The sequence below is a fragment of the Cynocephalus volans genome, chromosome 7 (assembly GCF_027409185.1).
Source record: "Cynocephalus volans isolate mCynVol1 chromosome 7, mCynVol1.pri, whole genome shotgun sequence".
NCBI lineage: Eukaryota > Metazoa > Chordata > Mammalia > Dermoptera > Cynocephalidae > Cynocephalus > Cynocephalus volans.
The window spans coordinates 119,239,720-119,266,523 of NC_084466.1; the positions used below are offsets into that span (position 1 = coordinate 119,239,720).

The 26,804-nt window shown below is 41.0% G+C and overlaps 1 protein-coding gene across 1 annotated transcript; it reads left to right on the plus strand.

The window, feature by feature from the left end:
* Nucleotides 1–4,817: 4,817 nt before the first annotated feature.
* On the plus strand, nucleotides 4,818–13,990 carry LOC134382056 (interferon-induced protein with tetratricopeptide repeats 3-like). Its single transcript, XM_063102178.1, has 2 exons — nucleotides 4,818–5,044; nucleotides 11,826–13,990. The coding sequence occupies exons 1-2, from the start codon at nucleotides 5,040–5,042 to the stop codon at nucleotides 13,258–13,260; spliced, it is 1,440 nt and encodes a 479-aa protein (XP_062958248.1). The 5' UTR covers nucleotides 4,818–5,039; the 3' UTR covers nucleotides 13,261–13,990.
* Nucleotides 13,991–26,804: the final 12,814 nt, after the last annotated feature.

A 26,804-nucleotide genomic window follows, 5' to 3' on the forward strand; every position in this document is an offset into this window, starting at 1 on the left:
GTCTTAGTTCCATGTAGAACTAATTATTTCTCTGCCTCAGTCCTCAATGAAAAAGATTCATCAACTTCTGCTTGAATTCCCCTTTCTCCAGACAGCTCAGACACCATCCTTGGGGACATGACCTTGAGTCATGCTCCACTTTCATCTTTCTTCCCATCCCATATCAATTGGTTCACAAGTGTCCAGTGCAGCTGGAAGCCTGGAAGTGTTAGAATCCTGATCATAAACACAGATGAGACTTGTATTAGGATCCCTACCACATGCTCTATCAACCTTGGATGGCAACATAGGGATTGTGGGTTCCAACTAGAGACCATGTATTTCTTTTTCTTCCCTTCCTCTAATAATACCCCCATTAGCTATTCTGGGAAAAGGACTAATGAAGTTAGACTAACAAGTAAGAAATTTCTTTATAGTTTACAGTGCAGCTGCCTCATTGCTGGTAATCTACACTTTCTTGGAAGGCTGCAAAGAGAGAAAGTGACTAGAATCCTCAGGTGTACCTAAGTGTGTGCAGCTGCAAGAAAGGAGCTCTCAGCTCCACATGGGGCTGCTTTAGATACAGGACTTAAGACTAGAGAAGAGATCAGAGGCAGGATTTGTTAGAAATTTGTGGGACCAAATCCTAACAGTTCTGCTCTTCCTCTTTGTGGTCTGCAGGCTGCTATTGCAGAAAAGGCTACTGAACAAGCCAATGATACATATCACCCCCAGAGCCTTTCATGTCTTGCCTGTTTTGGAAACATAATGGGAACCAGTTTGTGTCATTTCTGAATTGGATTAAATTTTAAAATAAAAAGTAAATTCCACCTTGAACATAGGAATTCCTGAGATTCTGGAGTCCTGGAGATTGCCCCCAAAGTGTTTATGCAGATTTAATCTAATTTAAAGTATTTGGAAAGCCTTTCTGCTACCTTTGCCGCATGGTGGATATCCCAAATGAGCCTACTTATGCTCCGCTTTTGATTTACAGATATTACAGAGCAGAGACACTATGATATAAGAACTGTGAGCCACTGAGCACACGCTTTTCTCTTTTCCATTTTTAAATTAAATGTATGAATCTGCCATCAAGTATTACATTAAAAACTCACTTTCACATACATTTTTAAGCTTAGTGAAACAAACTATGCTGTTGCATAAGTTGTAGCTTTAAAATATATAAAACTATGCATTATATCTTCTAAGTGTTGATGAAGGAAACCTACTTTCAGAAGGAGAGAAGAAATCTAGGATTATCAGTGGTGGGAAGGGGGAAGCATAGGGGGATGGGAAGAGATTGGACGAGGGGAATAAAGAATAAGTATGATCTGTAATAATATACGTACTAATAATATTGATTTGATCAACATGTCAACAACAAAAAAAAAGTAAAAAATAAACTCTGAAAAAAAAGGAAACCTAGAATTTACTAGAACATTTAAAAATATAGAAACATCTTAATAAGTGAAGCTTTTAGGTAATGGAAAAGAGAGTTGATTTGTCTAGGTGTTTAAAAGGAATTTATTATTTTCACCAGCAACATATGAGAAATACTGTTTCCAGATCTTCACCAATTCTGGTTGTTAACAGTCTTTAATTTTTGTCAGTCTGATGAGTCCAAGCATATATTCCCAAAAGAGGCATTGGCGATATGAATCACAATAAATAAAATGTTGAAGAATGTGTATGTTGGGAACCATTTCCACACTCTGGACCTCAGAGCACTAGTTTCTCTCTCTCTCTTTAGCCTCTCTCTCTAGTTTCTTTCTCTCTCTCTCTGTGTCTCTCTCCTTTTATTCTCCTCCTCTCTCCTTCTCTCCCTCCCTCCATACCTTCTTCCTTCAAGCTTTTCCTTCTAGACGTGACTGCGCCTCTATGCATGAAATGGAAAATAGCCCTCCCAGGTTACCCCATCTCTTCTCTTAATTCAATAATTCAGTGAAGACTTTTTAGAATCACTCTCTTCTGATTAAAAATTCTGGGGGGAAATCTGTTTGGCCCATTTCAAATCAGATATCCATCTCTGCTAGGATCCAGTGTAACCAAGACAGTAAAGCCAGATGCCAGAGACAGCAGGGGCTCTGAGTGCAGGTTTTCCAAGAAAGGAGTGTGGGCAGGTTGTCTAAGAAGGAGTAGAGAAGCAGGGAAGAAAGGACTGGCAGAGGAAATGGCTTGCATACCTAAAATAGACTCTAACACTCAATCACACAGACACTCAATTTTGGGCATAGTCCAGCACTTGGTCGTAAATGTTACCACCTGTGGAATATCTAGAGCTCTAGTTAGACCAGCGCTTCTCAAACTTTAATGTGCAGTATCTATTTTCATGGGCACACAGTAACCTGAGGTTCTTGTTAAAATGCAGATTGTGATTCAGTAGGTCTGGGTGGAGCCTGAGATTCTGCATTTCTCACCAGCTTTCAAGTCAAACCAATGTTGCTAGTCCATTAACTACACCTTGCCTAACAAGGTTATAGACTGACCTGCATCCAGTTCAATCTCATTCCACTTTTCAGTCCATTCTTTGGCCAAGCATGAAGATCATACCAACATGTTTTTTTTTTTTTTTGCCTACAGCCTTCTCTCTCAGTAATTCACCTCTTGCGAGCTCAGATTAAAAAAAAAAAAAATCTTTATTACTGTTAGAGGGAGCAGGACTGAGGCCATGTTGGGACCTAAAACTGCCTGGGCTGCAGGAGGTGGGAGGGAGGAGATTTTAAAAGGAACAGTTTTTGTTTTGTTTTGTTTTGTTTTGTTTTGTTTCACCTCTCTTTCTTCCCATCCCTGACTTTCTATTACTAATAGAAAAACAAAGCAGTTGAGAAGCTAATTGGTACTTTGCAAAACTAACAGTTTTTCTTTGAGACTTGTTCAAAGTAGGCAAATCTATGGAGACAGAAAATAGATTACTGATTGCCTAAGGCTGGGGAGGAAGGGTAAAAGGACTGGGGGATGACAGCTGAGGAATGCAGGGTTTCTTTGTGGGGTAATGAGAACGTTTTAAAATTGATTGTGGTGATGATTGGACAGCTCTGTGAACATACTGAAATCTATTGAATTGTACACTTTAAAGGGGTGAATTGTATGATACATGAATTATATTTCAATACAACTGACAGAAAAATGAGAACTCTTCTTCCAAAGGCATATAAAGAAAGCTTTTTTTGTCACCTGTTTTTACCTCTACGTTTCTTTTTATTGTGTTGTGCCATTCTCATTACTAGAATTTTAAATACTGCTATTTTTTTTGTAACTAAACAGATACGTTGGATAAATTCTACATTTTATTTTCCAAATAGAGTAAGGTACAAAAATCTGGTCCCATCTGAATTTACATTTAAATATCTATACCCAAGAACCTTATTCATTGGCAAATTGGCACCAAAAAAAAAGAAAAAAAAAAGTCCAAGTGCAAAAGAAAATTTAACTCAATACGTCAGTTCAAATCTACATGTGTCCAAGTTTAAGAGTAATATGAATTTCTTAATAATGCAGAATGTTATTTAGTCACCATATGCAACTATTACAAATACTGTGCTAATTCATGAGTACTTCTTGAACTGGGAAAACAAGAAGAAAAACAAGAAAATGGACAGTTGGTACTACTGTATGGGAAAAAATAAGTTTTTATTACATAGGAATCTATTGCATTCTGGCAAGAGGAAGGATTTGACCAATTTAGTTAATTTGCCTTTTCTCTGATCTAAGCACTCTGTCACCAGGACCTTCTAAGCCCTCCAAATCAGAGTATGTCTCTAAAATCAGCACCCTCACATTGCACAAATGTTCACAGTACAATTTGAGCAGAGAAGGCAAGAGAAAGAGACAAGTTTTTCTTGGGCCTGATGTTTAGGGTTGCAAGTCCCACTCTGCCAGGATTAAGCACTGGATTCTGAGTAACAGAGATCCATGTGTTCTTTTAAAAATTTATATTTTTTGTATCTGTGACATGTGGGGCCCTTTAAAGCACAGGGCCAAATGCAGGGACCCTCTTTTACTTGGATCTAAGGGCAGTATTTATACCTTTTATAATATCACAAACATTTATATCTTTTATAAAGGTATGTTACTTTATTACTAACAGGATAACAGATTGTAAAGGAAGACAACCAATTAAAATTACAGACTTTTCCAAGTTGAGGGTTATTTTCACAGGACTTAACAACAATCTCTGAGCTTGACGTATTTTATGAGACTCGACTGTTGGAAATACCATGGACTGGGATAGTTTTGCTACACAAGAGTCTCTGCTTTGTGCAGCTCCAGGATGGAGGCAGCCTTTCTCTTATCTAACTAGCAATTCCTTCCTCATTGAATCAGCCGCGGAGGCTATACTCCTTAGGTTTTTATGGACATTTGCATCATGGCTAGGAAGTAGTATAGAAATCGGGGGGAGGGGGGTTTTCTCAGAGTAACACCCTCCTTTTTCAGAGCTCAAAGCATAAATATATAAATTTATCATCCATCCATCCAACAATAGTACATGTATTACTGTTTCCAAAAGAAAATGATTGTCTTAGATCTCAAAGAGCTAAACTGCCCAGAGATCCCTCCAGGGCTTGGCTTTCGTGGGGGGCAAAAAGGAAATTCAGGCTCAGTGATTTTAAAGCTAGTAGAGTGAACAAAGAGAATTAAATGCGGGTCTCTGATGCAAATTGTCTCCCACAAGTAAAATAAGTGGACGATACTGCTATTTTTTTTTTTTTTTACAAAATATTTTGAAACAGTCTTTCACATCCTGTGTTCCCAGAAACCACATCAGAATCCCGCCCCCCACCGCCGATGGGTGGTTAGATTTCACATTCTCTCCAACTGCAGTTTCGGAGTCATGGCTTTGAACTCGGTTTCGTTTTCTCCCTCTTGACGATTTGAAATCAGTTTCACTTTCCTCTTCCCTTTCATAAAAGGAGAATGCATCTGCTGATGGATGCATTACCCCACCTTTCCCTCTTATATAGTTCCTTCAGCACTTACGTGAGGCAGACCAGGACGATTTCGGAAGAGCAAATCATCCGGCTCCTCAGCTTTTCGGAACAGCAGAGAAGCAGCTTGCAGTCATGAGGTTAGTGAAATAAAAATGCATAACCACTCCGTGCCGGAGTGCACAGCCTAAGCTGAGCTGCTTCCTGTGCTGGCAAGTTCCTAAATTGTTCTGTTGTTTATGAAATTAACGTGCCTTCGTCATTTTAGCCCTTTATCAGTTGTTTATTTTTGGTTTAGTTGTTTATTGTTGTTTAGTTGTGGTTATTTATGTGGCTTTTACTGGTATACACACTCAGGCTTCCTAAGTTTCTAGAACTATTCATTTGGTGGAGCTGGGATAAGAGGGAGGCTTGGCAGGAGTGGTGAGAGCCACTCAGACACAATGTTTTCTGATTCAAAGTTAAACCTAAGGGAATTACTTCTTTGTTTGTTTTGATGGCTGGCCAGTACAGGGATTCAACCGGGACCTTGGTGTTAGCACCTCACTCTAACCAACTGAGCTAATGGGCCAGCCCAGAATTACTCTTTGCAGGCTCTTCTGCTGTTGTTTTATCTGAAAGGACTAAGTCAAAGGCTTTTTTTTTCTTGTGATTTTGAAAGGAAGTATTTCTTTTCAGTGGATATTGTGAAAGATGGAAGCAGTACTGCAAACCCAACTCATGTAGAGGGAAATTTTGCCCTAAAACATTTATTCACTTCAAGGTGGAAAATGGAAGAAACAATTCTTATTGATGGTCATTTTTTTTTTTTTTTCATTTCTTACATGAAAACAAAATGCAAAGCTTAAAAGTTTATTTGTATTGCTGTGGTAAATGCTGGTGAGCAGTAAAAAATAATTTCTCAAAAACATAATGACCTAATCTCTGATCTATACTGGTCTAATCTCTAATGATGGAAAGCAATAATTGCCTGAAAATGCTGGGGACCAAGTAGGAAAGCACACAAAGGAATCTTTGGGGATGACAGAAATAGTCTATAAGGAGATAGTAGTGGTGGTTATATAGTATAAACATTTGTCAAAACTCATCAAACTATACACCTAAAGTGGGTGTTTTTTATTGTGTGTAAAATATAATCTCAGAAAACTTGATTTTAAAAAATGCATACAGACCTGCTACAGTTCAGACGTTGGATAGAGCCTCAGAGAGAACTAAGAGAAAAAGATGCCTTTTCCACCAAACACCTATGGGGAAGGATTGAGGGGTTGATTGCCTGGAAGGGAGGATCCTATTGAGCACTCAGGGAGGGAAGAAAGGGAAACTGACTGCCCTACTCTCAGCCCCAAAGACTTGTACATGCTCTGCAAGGTCATATTTGGAAATGAGATGAGTAAGAGGTCTTCACTGCCAAGTGCCTCAGGTTGCCTTGTATAATGGGCTCCTGTTCAAGAGTAACATTAATGGTGTCTGCATAGTGGGGTTGACAAGAAAGCCAGGCCTTCCCAGTGTCTTGGTAGCCAGCCTGCCCAAGAGGCTTTGCAGTGTCCTGTGTTTGGGTGTGTTGAGAGCCACTGACCTGAGTAGCTCTGAGGGGGTCTCTCTGGACTTTGGTGGACTGAAGCCCATATCAAGGTGTCCCTATTCTCAGAGGCTGTAGGGACAGAGGCACATTGGGCTACTCCTCCCCAGCATTGCCAAAAATTGCCACAGATGGAAATCACCTGGAGAAACATCTGGCATTTGCCAGCTGATGAGCATTCTCCTCTGCCCCATCCACCAAGGAACTCTGTTGCCTGCTTCACATACTCACAAATCCACTTAAAAGTATACCACTGATGTACCAACAGTCATGGTGGTAAGAGTTTCTGTGTGATCAGTAGTTGGTAGTGCACTCTGCTACGTGTTTTTCATGCGTTATCTCCTATCACCTTTCCAATAGTGCTAAGAAATAAGAGCTATTATTTCTGTTTTTAGCCTTATTTTCTAGATGAGTAAAATGGGACTCAGAAGTGCACATTTGCCCAAGACCTTGCATACAGAGCAGGTGTCAGCGCAGCGTCATTAATAGAAGCACCAGACTCTATCCCTGAGCATATTCTCACTCTGTGCACAAAAGCCAAAAGGTGAATGACCTTAACGTTTTCAGCTATGCTTACTTTAAAGAGAGGGTCAGGGACTGGCAAGACCAGACTCTCAGGCTCCCTATCTGGAGTGCAAGCACCACTCTCTGATAGTGACCCATCCCTTAGAGTGCCCCAAGCCACATCTTAGACAAAGGTGAAAGTGGATCTTCTCAGGGCATAGTTTCCTATAATTTGGATGGAGGGAAAAAGGAAATTCATCCCAGGGCATTTTAAGGGTGAGGAAATGAAGCTTAGCAACTCAAGAAATATCCCAGAGCTGGTCAAAGAGATCACCAAAATCCAGGTGTCTTGTGGTTTTCCTCCTGCACTGTAGATTGTCTAATTTATTGTTTGACTCACTACGGTATCTTCCACAAGTAAATGGAGATACTGCTTTTTAAAATACATCTAGAACAGCACTTCTCAAACTGTGGTACAGGCTCTCCTGCCACTGAATTACCAGTTCGTTTGTCAAAATGCAGATTTCTGAGCCCACCCCAATTTCACTGGACCCCTGTAATCTGTGCCTTTTTACAGTCTCTCAAACCACAGAATCAGAATACGTCTGCAGTAATATTCCCAGCAAGAGTGAGCTCAGCTCCCACCCATTCAGTTTCAGTTTCTCCTCAACAGGAATCTGGGCAGCATTGCATCTGTTTCGTTTTCCTTTTCTCTTTCACAAAAGCACAAACCCAAGCGTTAGCTCCCTGGGTGTAAACCTCTTCAGCATTTGTTTGGGATCAACAAACTGAAAATAAAATCAGCCTGGACCCCGGCTTTTCAGAATTGCAGGGAAACAGCTATCATGAGGAAACAGTCCCTACTTCTCCCATAAGAAATGGAAAATGTCTCCCAACTCTTGTTCTGACATACAACTTCCTGAATTAGGCTGTTCCGGTATTTGCTTAGAGATTAACTATGCATTTATCTAATTCGGTCATATATCTGTCTTTCCAATTCATGCATTTTTATTTCTGTGGCTCTTTCTGATTTAGAGTCAGGCAGCCTAGAGACACAGGGGAGCTGGGAAGGGACAGGGGCTTATTGAGAGAGCCTAGGGGGAGCGCATGCTCAGATCCTTCCAGGCAAAACCTGGTCAATGAAGTCTGGGTGTGTAGGAAATTTACTGGAGGTCCTGATCCCTCTCTTGTATTCTATATTTGAAAAGACTAAATCAGGCGTTTGTGGATTTTGTTGTAGTGGTTGTGGTTATTTTAAAAACTTAGCAAATGTGCCAATGATGAATTCAGCACTGCAAATTTCCAATTCATGTTGAGGTTACTTTTACCTTGAAGTTTGTTTTTTCAGAATTGGGGAATGTGTCCTCCTGAGCCATCTTCTTACTTACCTGCTACCTTTCCCATGTGGACTGTGAACAGAGAGAAAGTGCTAGTCTCTCAAACTGAGTTCTGCAGATGCCCCGTATCACAGTCAACCTGAATGCAGGTTACCGAGCCCTGCATTCTGAAATCCTGATTGAGCATATCAGAAATAAGGCCCAGGAAAAAAAAATTACATATTTAAAAAGGACTACAGATACTTCATATGCACACTAAAGTTTGAGACCTGCTGACATAATATAAGAAGTGATGTCTTCCTTCAAATTCCCTCTTCCTTAAGTGCATCTAATGCTTCCTACATTGTATGTGTGCAAATGTGAGCAGAGGAAGTCTGAAGTGAGTGGGGGTAGGAGAGGTGGGAAGGATGCTGACCTAAAGCAAGGCTTGTTTAAGAGTTATTTCAGGAATAGGAAACTGGAGATTGGAAATCATTGCCAAAAAGTGAAGTCTTCCTAGAGCCCTGCTACTCACAGTGTGGTTGAGTGCAACATCTCCCGGGAGCTCGTTAGAAAGGCAGCATCCCAGACCTCTTAATCCACATCTAAATTTTGATAAGACCCCAGGTTGTTTGGCATATTAGAGTTTGAGAAGCACTGCTCTGGAGAATTCCTTAGCTCATGTCTTGAAGTGATGGGCTCCTTAGATGATGTCTTTTCTGATTTACTGACTGGGCATGAGGTCTGCTGGTCCCTTCATGCAGCCAGCTGGAGCATAACTGGTGCATCTGTGGTGCAAGTTGCCTCAGAGGTTTCCTTAGAAACCCCCACTCTTACCATTTCAACAGGGCATCTTTCTGAAAATTTCAAGATTCTGCTGTAGTAATGACTTTGACTAGGCCCTGCAAGGAGATGTGACATCTACCCGGCATTTGTGTGCAGCACCAATAGGCTGTCATGAGCCCAGTAGGTGAGCAGGAGAAGAAGAGACAGTAAGTAGGTTGATTCTGGGAATTTCCTAAGGACTAGCAGTGTTAGCTTTAACTGCTTTGTTCAGCAAGATCTCATGGCTGAATCCCACCTCCCCCAGGGCCTTCTAGGTGCTGAATATCCAGGTAGATCATATCCCGGCATTCTCCTCCTCATGTTTCACCTGAACCTAGACATTCTCTTTGTCAGGCTGCTGCAGCCATCATCCTGCCTGACTACTTGTATTCTCTTTAAATATCTGAGTTTAATTATTGTTAACTAGTTTATTTATACATATAAAGAGTATTTAGAGCAACTTTCAAAAACACATATGAGATAAATTAACAAGTGAGGAAACCTTGGCAAATGGAATATTTGCTTTTAGAAGGGCAATAGTATTTTAATGCAAACCTCCTGAACTCTGGCTCTGGGGTTTATGTTTCTTCTTATCCAGAGCTCAGGACTCCCAGTCCAATATTTTGCTTCAAATCTTATTTCAAAGAGAAATCAGGTATCAAATACTTTATCAAATTGGAGACCCTAAAGAGGAAGGCTTAGGAAAAATCAATGGACCTGAATTTCGATTTTCAATAGGTTTTATAATCATGAAGCCACATTCATAATTGGCCATCTTCCTGAATAAATTGTTCAAAGTTCAGCCAGCTCTGGCACTGATGAAGTGGTGGTTTGGATGGAATTTCCCCGAGAGCTTCATACTCAGGTTTCTCTCACAGGTCCACACACACACGTAAAGAGGATATCTGGATATGGATGGCTACTTCCCCTGCTCACTCTCACTGCCTTGGGTTGCTTCTGTGCCTCTCACTATAAAGCATATCATGTGCAATCATATTGGGTCAGAAATAGTTTAGATCCGCCTTACTGGAGAGAGATACAGGAAGGCAGTTGCGTCAGTGGTGTGTGGGCCAGTGCTGATCTAAAGGAAATTGCGAATAAAAGTCAGTGGTTCCTCACAGAGCCAAATGTGTTTAGTTTAAAGAACTTCCCTTTATTCTGAGATTATATCTTTCTTTTTCAGCAGTAATAGAAATGCTTCCTCTTTCTCTTTTCTGCCTTTCAAAATAAAATGTTGGTAAGAATAAGTAGTTGGTGAATTTTTGGATGGATTTTCTCCCCATGTCATTGTATTCCCAAATAAGTCAGCAGCCCTGTTTGGTTCATAGCTATTTTTCTGAAATTGTGCTGGTCTGTGAAATCCAAAAATATGGACAACACTGGTTTAATGACTTTTTGAAGTTCTTTTCGATCTATGGTGCCAGGACTTTACCGGTAGGAAAGGAGGAGCACAAACTCAGACTCAGGAGAACATGCCATGCCCACACCCCAGGCAAATATAGATGTGGCCTTTGAGAACTGTTGCACCTTATTTAACTAAACAAAGCAAGCGATCTCCCCCTTTGTATCTTCCAACCACAAAGCACAAGTTTGTTAATTTTGTTTGTTTGTGTCTTAAGACACAGTTATTCTCTCTAGGTATGTGGCCTGTGTGGTGAGGAGACTTCTTTAATCAGACTCAAGCTGAGCCCCCTCGGGTCTGTGTGTGAGTGCGGTGGAGAGGACTAAGGGAAGAGTACTAAGTCACTTAGCACATTGACAAACATGCCTGGGCTTTCATTTCTTTACATCCTCCTTCTAACCAGACTGTGAGCTCTTGGAAGGCAGAGAGGGCTGGGATAACTTTTACTTTTCTTAGTATCCCTAACAACTAATAGTGGCAAAAAGAGGTAGCCCAGTAAAGGGTCATGGATGGCTAAATAAACCTTATCCAGAAAGTGCGAGTACTGAGACCTGACTTGGGAATTGAATGAGTTCTTCTCACTGCAGCTGCCTCCTCTCCTCCATGCTCCCTCACCTTCTGCTTATCAGCTTACACAGTATAAGTCCATGCTTTGTGGGTGTCTGCAGAGACCACAGCTATAGAAAGGGGAATCTAGGAAGCAAAAGGGAAGTACCCCCTCTCCTGTCTAGGAAGACTTAGGTGTGTGTAGTAGTCAGAGAAACAGAACCAATAGGTGATAGATAGATCCAGATAGATACACATAGATATTTATTATGAGGAATTGGTTCATGTGATTATGGAGGCTGGGAGGTCCAACAATCTGCTGTCTGCAAGCTGGAGACCCAGGAAAGTCAGTGGTATAGTTCCAGTCCAAGTCCGAAAGCCTAAAAACCAGGGGAGTTGATGAAGGTTCCGGTCCAAGTCCCAGTCCAAGGGCAGGAGATGACTGATGTTTCAGCTCAAGCAGTCAGGCAGAGAGAGACTGCTCCCTTCCTCTGCCTTTTTGTTCTATTTGGGCCCTCAACAGATTGGATGATGCCCACCTACACTGGGGGAGCAATCAGTTCTACTCAGTCTACCAATTGAAATGCTAATCTCTTCCAGAAACACCCCACATACACACCCAGAAATAATGTTTAACCAGATGTCTGGGCATCCCATGGCGCAGTCAAATTGACATATAAAATTAGCCATTACAGGGTGCAATGCTTGGAAGGTGCACATCACAGTGACCGTCTTTACTTTCTCCACAGTGAGGTCACCAAGAATTCTCTGGAGAAAATCCTTCCACAGCTGAAATGCCATTTCACCTGGAATTTATTCAAGGAAGATAGTATCTCACGTGATCTAGAAGATAGAGTATATAACCAGATTGAATTTTTAAACCCTGAGTTTAAAGCTACAATGTACAATTTGTTGGCCTACATAAAGCACTGCAAAGGCCACAATGAAGCAGCCCTGGAATGCTTACAGCAAGCTGAAGAGTTAATCCAGCAAGAGCACACTGGCCAACCAGAAATCAGAAGTCTGGTCACCTGGGGAAACTTTGCCTGGGTCTACTATCACATGGACCGACTCTCAGAAGCTCAGATTTATGTAGACAAGGTGAAACAAGCCTGCAAGAAGTTTTCAAATCCTTACAGTATCGAGTGTCCAGAGCTTGACTGTGAGGAAGGGTGGACACGACTAAAGTGTGGAAGAAATGAAAGGGCAAAGGTGTGTTTCCAGAAGGCCCTGGAAGAGAAACCCAACAACCCAGAGTTCTCCTCTGGACTGGCAATTGCGATGTATTGTCTGGATGAAAATCCACAGAAACAATTCCCTGTCAATGCTCTGATGCAAGCCATTGAGCTGGATCCCGATAACCAATATGTCAAGGTTCTCTTGGCCCTGAAACTGCAGAAGACGAATAAAGAAGCTGAAGGGGAGCAATTGCTTGAAGAGGTCCTGGAGAAGGCTCCTTGCCAAACAGATGTCCTTCGTAGTGCAGCCAAATTTTACCGAAAAAAAGGTGACCTAGACAAAGCTATTGAACTGTTAAACAGGGCACTGAAGTTCGTACCATACAATAGCTTCCTCTGTCACCAGATCGAGTGGTTCTGCAAGGCAAAAAACAAACAAATACATAAGAGAGAAGAATCTGAAGCTATTGGAAATAGAGAGAAATATGCTATGGAACATTCGAATGAAGTGATTGTGGAGGGACTGGATCCTCGGAATGCACACTCCGATCTCACTGAGTGCCTAGAAGCACAAGCACGTTGTCCGACAGCACTCAGTAAAGAGCTGCCTGACGCTGAGAGGCAGCGACTCCGTCAGCGCTCTTGCAACCTCCAGGAGTATCACGAGAAGTCAGAAGACACTGCTGCCCAGCATCATTTAGAGGATTTGTCTGTAAGCAAAACACCAACTGAGAAAGAAGAGATGAAATGCCAATTACAAAACCTCAGCGAAAATCTTCCACAAAATGCATCCAATTCTTGGTATCTCCGAGGATTGAATCACAAGCTGAATGGAGATCTGCTGCAGGCAACTGCCTGTTATGAGCGGCAACTGGGCAACCTGCTCAGGAATACCCCTTCAGGCATAGGCAGCTTGTTTCTCTCCACACCTGAGCATGAAGAGGGCAGTGAGGAAATGGTCCAGGGCACAGGCAGCCCCACTCCCAGAGGGCTCCCCAGCCCCTAAGGGAGACAAAGAAGAGGGAAAGAAATGGAGCATCAGAAGACCTGGAATGGTGTTGTGAGGGAGAGAAGGGTGGGAAGGTAGGGGTCCCCAACCTGAGGTTGCTGGGCAGGGTGGTCTTGCTTGTTGCTTTAAGGGACATTTTTAGAGAGTTGTTTTTTCATGTTCTGTCTCCCCTGTGCAACCCAGCCATACAGTTCTCTAGTCAGCAGCTCGTATAATTCATCACTAGTAAAACAGTGCTGCATGCCTATTTGATGCTGATGAGGTCTCAGTTTGCACTCAGTTCACCATATAACCCCATTTCTGCCCTTCTTGCCAAGGGTCATAAGTGGTGACTGCCTACCATCAAAATCTGCAGTTTTCCTTCTTCCATCCCATTTCCTTCTTTCTTTTTTTTTTTGTCTTTTTTCATGACCGGTAAGGGGATCACAACCCTTGGTGTGGTGTCGCCCGCATCGCGCTCAGCCAGTGAGCGCACCGGCCAGTCCTATATAGGATCCGAACCTGCAGCGGGAGCGTTGCTGCGCTCCCAGCACTGCACTCTCCCGAGTGCGCCACGGGGCCGGCCCCTTCCATCCCATTTCTACCCAGCATTCTGGGCCTGGAAGATTAACATTTGACTAACCCTGACATTTTCCTTATGTCATTCCTGGCTTCAGCCATGCATTTATGTGTATGCTTAATAGTGGCACTATGATAAATATGTATTCTTTATAGCAATGCTGCAATAAATTAAAAAATTTCAACTCAGAATAAAGGAAATTGTGTGTTTTCTGTGTGTGACTAAGACAGTAATCAATGCTCAAAGTTTCTCCTGCTAGGGATGGTGGGTCATTGATCCTATTCTTCACGTGTTTATTTTAGCTCCTCCCTTGGATCTAACAGTCTTGCCCTGGAGCCAGCGCATCCTTAGACTACAGGAATTATATGACTCTCATTCCAGCCCAGAAGCCTCAGCTGAGCTCAGTGCCCAGTTAGCAGCTACTGCTGTTGACCAGGGTTGCTGCATACCCAGGAATACCTCGGCAAATATCTCCCCAGTAGAGCATGAGGGAACCAGTATGAGGCTAGTCAAGGAGACAGGTCCAACCAGGCCTGCAACAGCCCCTTCAAAACTGCCAGCATCCAACACAGTAGCTGCATTTTGTTCAGGTAAAAGTCTGGCCTGGACAGCATATGTCTCTTCAACTCATGAGGAACAGTCTCCTTAGACTTTTAGGTTTTCCTCTGTAGTCCATTTTTGATTTGTTCATGAATGTAATATCTAGTCACAGGATGTAAACAAGAAAGTAAAAGTATATAAATAAGACTATCATTTGAACACTTCCCTTTTAAATTCTTTTTCCCCTAGACTGGGAATTAATATAACATTTGAAATGAATTCTGAAATGATTCCCTAGCTGATTTGTAAGTTTGTAGGTTTGTGAGTGGCAGAAAGACTATGGCCCTAAATGAGTTTGTCTCTCTGAATTTAGAATTCAGAACCCATACCAAGAACCCCACACACAGCCCTCTGGTATTCACAGACGATATGTGCCTTGGACCATTTCCAAACTCAGAGATCTGGACCTCCTAGAGACTTTGAGTTTTGCCAAGGCATTATACCATGTTATGAGGCTCATGTAGTAAATTATGGTGACTACACTTAATGATAATATGTCGCATACTTGAAAATTGCTAACAGTAGATTTTAAGTGCTCTACCACAAAAAAACAAAGATAAATATCTGAGGTAATGCATATGTTAACTAGCTAGATTTAACCATTTCATAATATATACATAAAACATCATGATGTACACCATAAATACATGCAATTCTTACTTGTCAATTAAAAATTTCCTTAAAAAGAGGTTAATGTCGGGGAACTATAGCTAATAAATAAACTTACCCAGTAGGGTCAGCGTTCCCGTGTCAAGTGTCCTCTGCCTATCATGATTTACACCATAATTCTAATGAAATGCTATATGTAATGAGATATATCCCTCAAGAATACCAATAGATCATCACTCTTGAGATATTATTCGATGGGCAGAGGGCAAAAAATGAAACTACCAAGATGCATGGTTGTGTGAAAACCACTGTACCATCTCAAGGATAGTGGTTACTCGTTGCTAACCTTTTCTCAGGGAAAAACACTGGAAGCTACTTGAAAATAAGTGTAATTTTAGAAGGTAATAGATTCCACACTTGAGTGTATGGGGTTCAAGGCATTTTTACCTGTATTCTCTCTCTTAGCATGACTTTCCTGTAGATTAGGAAGATGGCAGAAATTACCATCGTCCCGTCTACACATAGGGACATAGGAGAATGAAGGCACAGCATCTTAGTTATCTATTGCTGTATAACAAACCATCCCAGAATTTGTGGCTCAGAACAATAACCATTTTATTTGCTTACAATCCTTGGGTTAGAAAAATTTGCTGAGCTCAGCTGGAAGGTTCTTCTGCCAGTATTGCCTAGAATCACTTCTATGACTGCAATCAGCTAGTGACTTGGTTTGGCATGGATGACCTAAGATGGTCTCACTCACTTGTCTGGTGGTTGGTGCTGGCTGTTGGCTGGGTCTTTCTCAGCATATGGCTTCTCGTCCGCAAGGATACAAGCCTGTGATCCTTCATATGGCAGTCTCTGGTCAGCAAGAGAATGAGAGAAAACAAAAGCTGTGGGGCCTCTTGTGATCTTGGTTCAGAATTCGCACAATGTCAGTTCTGCCACATTCTGTCAATCAATGCAAGTGTCAAGGCCAGCCCAGATTGAGAGGGATGGAAAAATTGATTCTACCTCTTGATGAGAAAAGTGGCAAAGTCACAAGGTAAAAGAGCATGCATACAGGAAAGGGAGAAGTTTGTGGCCATTTCTTTGCCACCTGCTACAAACAGTATATCAGAGAATTGATGCCAAGCCATAGATTCTTAGAATTTCATACTTCAAAGTGATATTAGAGATCATCTAGGCCAATGGTTCTTAAAGTAAGTAGCATCAGCATCATCTAAGAATCTGTCAGAAATGCACATTCTAGGAACCCAACTCCAGACCTACCAAATCAGGAACTCTGAAGATAGGACCCAGGTATCTGGGATTTAACATGCCCTGCAGGTAATGTGTGCAAAAGTTTGAGAACCACGGATCTAGAAAATAGTTCTCAATATGCACTACACATTAAAATAACCTGGGAAACCTTTTAAAAATATGGATGGCTCAGAATACATTCCAGAGATTCTAACAAAATTGCTCTGAGATGGTACCCAGGCAGTTATTTAACTGATAAGGAAATTAAGAGCTACAGAGATAAAATGACTTTTCAAGGTCATGCAGCCAACGAGTCAGACATGAGCTGGTCCCAGATTCCTGACCAGCAGCCATGAAGTAAAAGTTTTCTGTACTTCTAATATACAGCTATTTGTAAATTTCTCATCAATGTTTTTTGTTTCTTAAACACAAATTCGAAAACAGCCAAAAGAAGGAAGACATGTTCCCTGACTGTTCACTTCAGTGTTTTGCTGGCAACTAAACTGTTGTTTGACTGAATGCATCATTAGCTTTTCTCAGAAACTCAGGAAGTTTTATTTATTTAACCCTTTTTGATCAATCAGACTCTCTGAAGAAGCTTAAGGAACCATTAATGACAGAGTTTGAGGCAGGCTGGGAGAAAAAAGCAAAGACAAAGACGATGAGAAGAACCCCAGGGACAAGAAAAAATGTGGTCAAATAAAGGAGGAAACTAAGGAAAATGTCCTTACAGGCTGCTTTCTTTTCTGTAACTGAATACACGACGTAAGTCTTGGGGGAGGGTATATTACTATATATTTTTTATCTCTTTATCTCTAAATGTTAGTACAATATCTTCAACATCACCACAGTAATAGCTATTACTATATGGCAGGCACAGTGCTAAACGTGTAGACTTCAGGACTCCAAGAACACTAATTAAGGTCACCATGAATTTTACTTTAGAATGTGTGTGTTCCTGTAAAGACAATAGAAGTTATTCCAAGTAAAAGAATGGTCACTGCCTCTAAGCTCTGGCATGACTGATGAAGGATTCTACCGGTCTTGGTGTTTGACTTCCTCTCTTTATTGGTCTACTGAATGCAACTGAATTAATTCCAAACATCTTTCTTTAAGCAGTTTAGTTGAATATTCCCAGGTTAACAGCAGGCAGAGCTGCCTCGCCATCACTCCTGCATAGTCAGCCCACACCGGGCATTTAACAAGAATAAAGTCAGGAAAGGGATTTGAAGGTGGCCATCTGCCAGTGAAGTGACAGACAAGACTAGTTCCTTACCCTGTGGCTCTTTAGGGTTTCTATACCTGGCTCAGTGTCTGGGTTTCTGCAGCACTAGTAGCCAAATCCCTAAACCTTGGCCCTAATCATTGCTAACCTGGCCCTGTGATACAAATTATCCTCCAGTCACAAACAAACAGGGCAGGAGGCACTAAATTCCGCCACTGGCTGGATTCTAGGAAGACTCAGCCATTGTCCTCTAACTTGGCAATCTTAGTTGATATCACCAGTCCTCAGGAACCACCATACCATGCCCACTTCTTTCTCTCATAGATGGATTATGGCTGATGACTTGCAGAACATAGTTTTACCTGGAAATAATACTGTTTTGTGACAATTGTCCATCTGATGTAAGAGCAAGAGACAGAGAGCCAGTGGTACATTGGTAAATGTTTAGCAAATGGCTCTCAAAAAAGAAAGAAAGAAATACCTAATTTGTAACATTTGCCTATTTCCATGGCACATACATACTTCAGCTGTGGCTGATTTCAGCTACCAATGTGAGTGACATTGTTGAAGATTCTCCCTCCAGGTAGGACTCTCCTGGGGAGCAATTCAATGACCAATTGGACAGAGAGAGTGACTCAGTAACTCCTGAGAAAGGGGGAGAAACATGACACCTATGTTTAAATGAAAGAGACTTCTGCCCCACCAATGGGGCATCAAAACAAAAATTCTTGTAGCACTAAATGCCTGCACCCCCGTATCCCTGAGCCAAAGTGAAAAACAAAACAAAACAAAAAAACCCTAGCAGGAACATTCCTCCAGGTATTCATGTTAATGCTATAAATGGGATGGTTTTTAAATGGAGAAACAGGACAGAGCTGGTCCCCAGCTCCTGACAGCCAGATGTCTGGTCCACTCTTTAAGATTCATTTTCTTGGGCCGACCCCGTGGCGCACTTGGGAGAGTGCGGCGCTGGGAGCGCAGCAGTGCTCCCACCGCGGGTTCGGATCCTATATAAGGATGGCCGGTGCGCTCGCGGTGCGGCCGGTCACAAAAAGACAAAAAAAAAAAAAAAAAAAAAAAAGATTCATTTTCTTCAAGTGGAAATTCTGCCCATTGTGATTGTTTCACTATTTCCATTTTATATTTACAATCAGGTACATCTTATAGCCTTTCCTGTCTTACAGTCCTCGCTTGTCCCTTATATAAGATTTCTACCCCTTTCCTCTTGTGGAATTTCATGGGGAACATTTCCTTTAAAAACTGTGTGTATGTGGTGCATGAGCTTGAGCATCCCCAGACCAGACTTGTTTCTAAAGATTAAGCATCCCAGATAAGAGCACTTTCCCACACCAGGAGGTAAATTCTTTCTCTTCTTCCCTGGTACTTTCTATTGAATTGAAATTTTCCAACCCATTTTCTCAAACACAAATTTCAAAGGAACCATGCTCCAAAAGAAGATAGGATTTGATTAAAGATTTAATTAATAGATATTTGACTTTTAATTTAGGTAACTCTTAATTACTCAGGCACACTGAATTGTGTAGGACTCCCTGACTCGATCAGGATGTACCAGCATGTAGGATAACTAACCATCCAGAGCTCAGAGCTAAGGACTGGAATGGGAGAAGAGCGTGGCACCCAAAGGGTGAACAGGAGGCTATTTTTAGGTTCATTCTGACAAAGTCAGCATAATTAAAAGAAAGAATTGGGGAAAATTTCAGAGTTTGTTCCTCTTTTATTACTTATTTGAAAAGCAAAGGGACTTAGACATTTCTTTGTTTTATTATTTCTAAAATCCTTTTTTCCACTAGATGTTAGAAAATATGATAGATAAGATTTACTGAGAACTTCCAATGGACCAGACTCCAAGGTATGCATTTTAATTAAGGCTTATAAGCTTTAAGGAAAAGTGAGATAAATTTTAACTCAGATGCTTAGATCTATTCCATGTCAAACTCCATTCAAAATATTCTGTTTGAAAGCTTCTATGCAAAATATGCCACCCAATAGCACAGGATCCCACTCCTGACTCCTGCCGAGCTGATTACAAGTTATATTCCAGCCCCGGATAGAACCTGCTTGCTTCCTTCTGAACTAGGAGATCCTGGACCTCTCTAAGAATTTTGCTGAATGCAAAATGGACCTCCCCATCTTCCTGCTCTTTAAACAAGGGAAGATTTACAGCAATTGTCCAAAAGGAAATGGTATGTCAGAAATACAATTCTTGGGGTGGAGCAAGCAAAATTGCTGTCCTAATGACTCCTGCTTTCTGTACACATCCTAGACCCAGCATCCTGCCTTCCAGGTGTAGTTAGGAAAGAGATCCAGACCTTGGTGACTGCTGGTGAAGTGAATTGCCTGCTGGATTCCCTAACCAGCATCTTTGTCCAGCTCAGTTTCATGTTTTCTGCAGTATCAGGAGCCGACAATCAAAACGGCCCCTAAATCATGTTCATTGGTCAGAACAGGCTTGTAATAACAACTTATGCTCCAATCACTAATAAGCAGGGATGGGAAGCACTGAAGTCAGCTATTGGCTGTGTCTAGGAACAGTCAGGAATTCTGCCATTGGATGCTGCTTTCGCAATCTTATTATATGACCAAGTGCTATGATGTTCTTTTGTTTTCCTGTGTTCAGCTTAAGGTCTGCTGAGAAGCAGAAAATACTTTGCCTTGGAAAGTCTGCTAACCTATAAAAATCATCAAAAGACACAGGAACAAGAATGGAAGGTGGAAAAATTAGAGACTGCGATCATCAGCTCCAACATACAATAAAGAAGTATAAGATTAGTCACTGAGTAAGGAGGGAGATTCCAACTAACTCAAGAGTCAGAATGGAGAGCAGAACCTGGTCCCTAGAAAGTGTTCCTGGGGCCTCCCAGTTGCCCTGTGGGGCAATATTTATGTATAGGACACTGATGTAAGGAGCTATGCTCAGGAAGCTTCCTGATCTCAATTTTTATTACAATTTGTTTCTGATTTGGGCTCTTTCTAACTTAATGAAGAAACACATATCAATTTCTAGGTTCATTCAGGCAGGAATTAGTTCAAGTGTCATTCAACAAATTTTATTAAGATTTTGGAAAGTGCCCTGGCTTTGGGTTTAGACCTTTTTGAATCTCACCTCCACCATTTAATATCTCTATGGTGTTGGGAAAGATCACTTAACCTCTGTTTTCTGAACATATCCCCATGTAAAACCTGGGAATAATAAATTATACCTCACAGTGTTTTATGAAAATTAAATGGGTTTTCTTACAAACATTATGGTAGACCAAATGTACACAGAAAAAAAAAACCTGTGTAACACAACAAAAAATCCTGTGTAATATGCAAAACATGTCTTTTTAACTGCATAGCTGCATTGAGAGGAGAGTAAGGACTCCAAGAAATCCAGAAAAAAACAGGAAAGTGAAAATCCACAGGAATAAAGATGTGTTCATTTGCACTGGTGTTACATGTCACTTGCTGATGGCCTACATCATGATGTTTAATGCCATTGTAAAAGAGATAGAAGACAATGCCTGGTATCTGCACATGATGGGTGATATTATAGAACCCGCATAAAATTAAGACCCATTCAGAGGATAAACTAGAGAAACTAACAATTTGCAGACCTAAATAATGGGGAGACACATGTCTTTTTTTTTTTTTTTTTTGGCTTTGGCCCTGAATAAAGCTGGGAAAAATAAGTCTTTCCTGATAATTTCTAATCTTGAGTGAAGAAGCATGATTGATTGGGGCTGAAATTGTCACTACATATGTAGACTTTTAAACAAAATCTCAAGCTGGAAATTTAGTTCAAAGCAGCTCTGGATTGGGAGCACTCCCAAGCACCTAACAAAAGCAAATAAAAACATCCCTCTAAAGGAAATACTTTTTACATAGTTGCCAAAGAATTCCCAAGGATAAAGTTCCAGGAAACGTGAAATCAAAATATAAAATAAATGAACATACACAAATAAATAAGCCACAATGTGTAAACGTTACAAGTAACATAAACTACAAAATCAGAGCAACAAAAACTGCAGATATTGATAATATTGGATACAGAATATAAAATAATATATTTGGTAAATTTCAAGATTAAAGAAAAGAGCAAATTTAAATTATAACAAAGGAATAAGAATCTATTAAATCTGAGTAGGCAGATTTGTAGGAGAACCAAACAATTTTAAAATATAAAAACTAGACTAATAGAGATGAAAAACTCAAAGGATTGGTTGAACAGTAGTATATACATGGCCGAAGAGGTATTTATTGAATTGGAAGACAGATCTAAAGAAATTACTCAGAATGCAGCACAGAAAGACAAAGAAATAGAAAATCAAAGAGATACTCAGAGACGTGGAGAACAAAGTCAGAAAGGTAAATACACATGTGATGAGTCCAAGAAGGACAAATAAAAGAGAATGGAGGAGAGGCAATAATAGTTGAAGAGAAAATTGCTGAAATTTTCAGAACTAATGGAAAATGCTAACCCTCAGATACATGATTTCCACAAAAGATCCCCCAAGCAGATGTCTACATCTAAAAACACAGTCGTGTCTTTTAAGTGTCTTTGAGGCAAAGAGAAGATCTTTAAAGCAACTAAAAACAAAAGAAATATCTGTAAAGGAATTACTATTAGATTGAGCTGTTACTTCTCAACAGCAAGAGAACATAGTGGGAAGATATTTTCAAAGTGCCAAGAGAAAATAATTATCAGCCTAGAATTTGATTTTCTAACCGTTTTTATTTGAAATAATTTTAGACTCAAAGTTGCAAAAATGGTACACAGAGTCTCATATACCCTTTATTCGGCTTCCCATCACATTAACATAAATGTGACTTCCTCTTTGCATTGTCCCCTTATACAAATATCTCATAGTATGGTCCCTATTGGGATCTTCATTCTCCTGGAATCCCTGCCAAATACCATTTCACAATCCTCCCAAGCTCACTCATGATTATGAAGGGAGAGACACTGACTCCAATTTGAGATAAAAAAACAGAAGGGTTTTGATGGCCCTGCTCCTTTCTCTCTCCTGATTTATGTGGATAAATAACATCCTGAACTGAGATCCACCAGGGAATGGACACTTGTCCCAGGTATGCCCAAGAATGATGCAATGTCCTTAGCCATGTGTATGATGGCTTGGGAACATTCACAGGAAGGATAGGTTGGAAAGATATCCATACTCAGCCAGTCTTGCCTGTCTTTCCTCTTCTTTGTTGCACCAGATGGAGTTGTTATCATCTCCTAATAGCCTGCTGCACTGTTTTATTCCAATGAGAATTCTAAGAATCAGGGGTCCCCATGACCACCCCCAAGTTTGGTGATTCACTAGAAAGAGTTACAAGACTCAACATATACTCATACTTACAGCTGAGATTTATTACAGCAAAAGGATACATAGCAAAATCAGCACAGGGAGAAAGGTGCAGGGGCCCAGTCCAGTGAAAACCAGGCACAAGTTTTCAAGAGTTCTCTGCCATGGAGTTACAAAGGATGCACTTAATTCTTCCAGCATCAAATTGTGATGACATATGTAAAGCTAGATACAAAGTGCCCAAGAGTTTTATTGGGAACTGGTCATGTAGGCACCCTCTGGCTAGCATGTTTCAAAATTTCAGACTCCCAGAAGGAAAGCAGGTGCCAGCATAAACAACATCATTTGCAGAAACAGTTTATGCATAGTAAACCAATCTTATCAGTTAGGGGACGGAGGGAACACTCCAAAAATCCAAGTTCTCAGTTGCCAGCCAAGGGCCAACCTTGGCAGCCAATGTTTCTAAGGATAATAGTCTCAGACTTGCTATGTTAACTCTTTTCTGCACAGTCCATCCCCTTGGTCCTTATCTAACATGTCTTTGTAGCAAAAGTATTATCCATAGAATCCACACAATAGTATAAGATCCTGCAGTATTGATCTCAGTTTGTCTCTTAGGGATCTTGAATTTAGCCAGCTTGAACAAATCCTATTAATTTTAAAGGTCTATCTTATAAGTCCAGGTGGCTTCATTAAGTTTCTCTATTAACCTTTTTACCTGGTGGCACAGCACAACTCTGGCCGGGAAGTTGAAGCTTACCTGAAAGCCATCCTGGGCTGAGGCAGTGTCATGATAGGCAGGTACACACACAAAAATTATAACCATAGAGGACATGCATGACACCCTAGAAACAGTATTACAATTGTTCAGGCACCCCAAGCCGGACGTACTTTAGTCTGATTGCACAGGTTAACAGTGCCCCTTCCCCAGTATGGCCATCCACTGTCGGGCCTCTCACCCTAGTGCTTCCAGTCCAGTCTGAAAAATTCAGTCCAGCCTTTGGTTTCAGAGGGACTGTTTGAAGACAGTCAGTTTCAAATACTTTTACTTGTCCCTGACACCAGTCCATCTGCCTCAGGAGTGAAGATGACATCTGAGGTTTTCTGGGTGAAAAGTTCTGGAGCTGGTCCCACCTCTACACCCCGTGCTAGCTGGTATGCTCATAGGCTCAGCAAGCTGAATTCAATGCACTAGTAGATGCTTGGAAAGGCGGCATGAAGAGGTTTTCTTCAGAGAGGCGGGAAGGCTTCCAGGAGCAATTCTGAAAAGCAAAGATTATTAATGCCCTACTCTTCCTCCTCCCCCGTCTCCCCAAAGGCTGGGCTTTTATTTTTCTTTTTACTGTTGCAAAATCAGAGTGTCCCATTCAACAATCATAACTTGACATTTTTTCAATTTTCCCCTACTCTCACACAGGCTGGAAAGCCTATATACAAGAGGGACAAAAGAGTTTTTACAGAAAAAACATTTTTATGCAACTTAAGGATAATGAGACATCATGTCCAGGGGGTGGCCAGGACAAAATCTTATGTTTTCTTTTTTTTTTTTTTTTCTTTAAATTTTTATTTTGTCGATATACAATGTGGTTGGTTATTGTGGTCCATTACCGAAACCTCCCTCTCCTCCCTCTCCTCCCTCCCTCCCAACAATGTCCTTTCTGTTTGCTTGTCGTATCAACTTCAAGGAATTGTAGTTGTTATATCTTCTTCCCCTCCCCCCACCGGTTTTTGTGTGTGTGTGTGTGTATGTGTGTGAATTTATATATTTATTTTTAGCTCCCACCAATAAGTGAGAACATGTGGTATTTCTCTTTCTGTGCCTGACTCGTTTCACTTAATATAATTCTCTCAACGTCCATCCATGTTGTTGCAAATGGCGGTATTTCATTCGTTTTTATAGCTGAGTAGTATTCCATTGTGTAGATGTACCACATTTCCTGTATCCACTCATCTGATGATGGACATTTGGGCTGGTTCAAAATCTTACGTTTTCAAAAATTTTTAAACTGGGTTTACCTAACTCCCCACCCCTTTCACCCTGATCATTTGTACAGTGAGCTTAGAAAAGAACGATCCTTTGCTGGGGTCAGCTGCATTTAGTAATCACGCTACCCTACCAAGATGAGGATGTAGAGTCAGGCTATCAGATTCGCAAACTGCAACTAATTAGGAAAGCAGAAAACAGCAAATCAATAGCAGCAAGATATCCTTGAGAGGTGTTGAGAGTATAATCTATCAGGAGTGGGTGGAGGAGTCACACTCCCTGTGATGTGTCCTCCCCCAACTAGCACTTTCCACAGGGACCACAATTCAGGAGTGCTGTTAGCCTCTGTATCATGAGTTCAGAGTATGCCATCCCAAAATATGCAACTTTGACATAAGGTTTATTTTGAGAAATTGAGAAAAAGCAGACACAGGACAAGCTCTCTACGCCCCACCCCCCACCCCTGCCACCATCTGCCTACAAGCAGAACAAATTCCTTTGTGAAAGTGTCCCCGGCCCCTACCTCCCATACAAGAAAGAGGTTAACAACCTCATCGCTGAAGACAAGATGGTGCCAAGAGTCTACACAAACAAAGCTATACTAACCAGCCCTCATCTACAATCCACTTCCCCAAATATTACACATATTAGCCACCCCTAGAAACTCAAAGTCCCTTTCCTTTGTCTTGTCACTTCTCTACAAATTTATTGTTATTTTGTTAAGATGCTGTACAAGCCCAAGTTCTAACCACCTCTTTGAGTTGCTCATCACCAAGTACACCCATATGTGTGCATGATGCACACGTTAATAAACTCCTGTTTGTTTTTCTCTTGTTAATCTGTCTTTGCCAGTCTAATTTTCCAGGCCCCAGCCATTGATCCTAAGAAGGGTACAGGAAAAAGATTTTTTCTCCTCTACAAACAGAAATACAGAGCTGATTAGCAGCTGGATTTCAGATGGTCTAATTAGAGAAAAGCCCTTTCCTGTGGGCATTTGCACGTGACCCAGACAGTCCAGTCAACATCCATGATGTTTTGATAATTTAAATTTACAAAGATTTTAGAATCTGAGTTCTGTTCAATGAACCTATGCCTGCTTTCAATTCAGCGTAGCTCCAGCTAAGGCTGAAACAACCTAATGGCAGACAGCCCCAGGTTTCAGCTTAGAGTCAGGTTCAGGCAATTACAATCTGTGAATTCTGGATTCCGAAGGAACCAGGGACAAAGAATAAACATATATTTGTGTTATACCACAGCAGTCATACTCCTATGTGTAAACAACATTACCAGGCAATTCTCCCCTAAATGTAAAGCCCCTCACTTGCCTAAGAAGCACCAAAAAGACACAGGACTAACCTGGATGAGCCTCTCAGCTGGATCCAAGCACTGCTTAGCAACTGTGTCTCACAGAAACCACAAAGTAAAGCTCTTGGTGCTCCTGCACATTTGTTTCTAGCATATTTTGTAATTCTAGTAGTTTCCTGGCAAATTCCCAGGCAGACCTCTCCTAAGAAATGCAAACTTTTTAACTCTTGTATGTAAACTGAGGCTTACATCTAAATGGAAAATAAAGCTGTCTTCACAGCAGAAGTCATTTTATCTGTGTCATAATTCTAACCCAGTGAACACCTCACAGGAGACGCTCACAGAATTGCAAACCAGACAAACCCAGCCTGGAGTCTGAGAGGAGCCGGGTGGGAAAGGATAATGGTGGCGAGTGAGTTTTGATCTATTCAGACCAAAATGGATCACTTGAAGGCAGGTAGTGGAAGAAAATAGTTTTAAAGATAGCAATGTTTGATTTTTGTTTGAAAATATCACAGGTTTGGGGTTTTATTGTGCAAAATAGGATTTCTCTTAATTAGGTGTTAGGAAATATGAAACATAAGCAGGGTTAAGAAACATTTTATCCAAAAGGAATACATTCCTTTCTTTCCTGCTTTGTCTTGTGCTGTTAAGTAGCAGAAAATACTTTCTCCTCAAAAGTATACTGGCCTGCTAGAGACTCTCCAT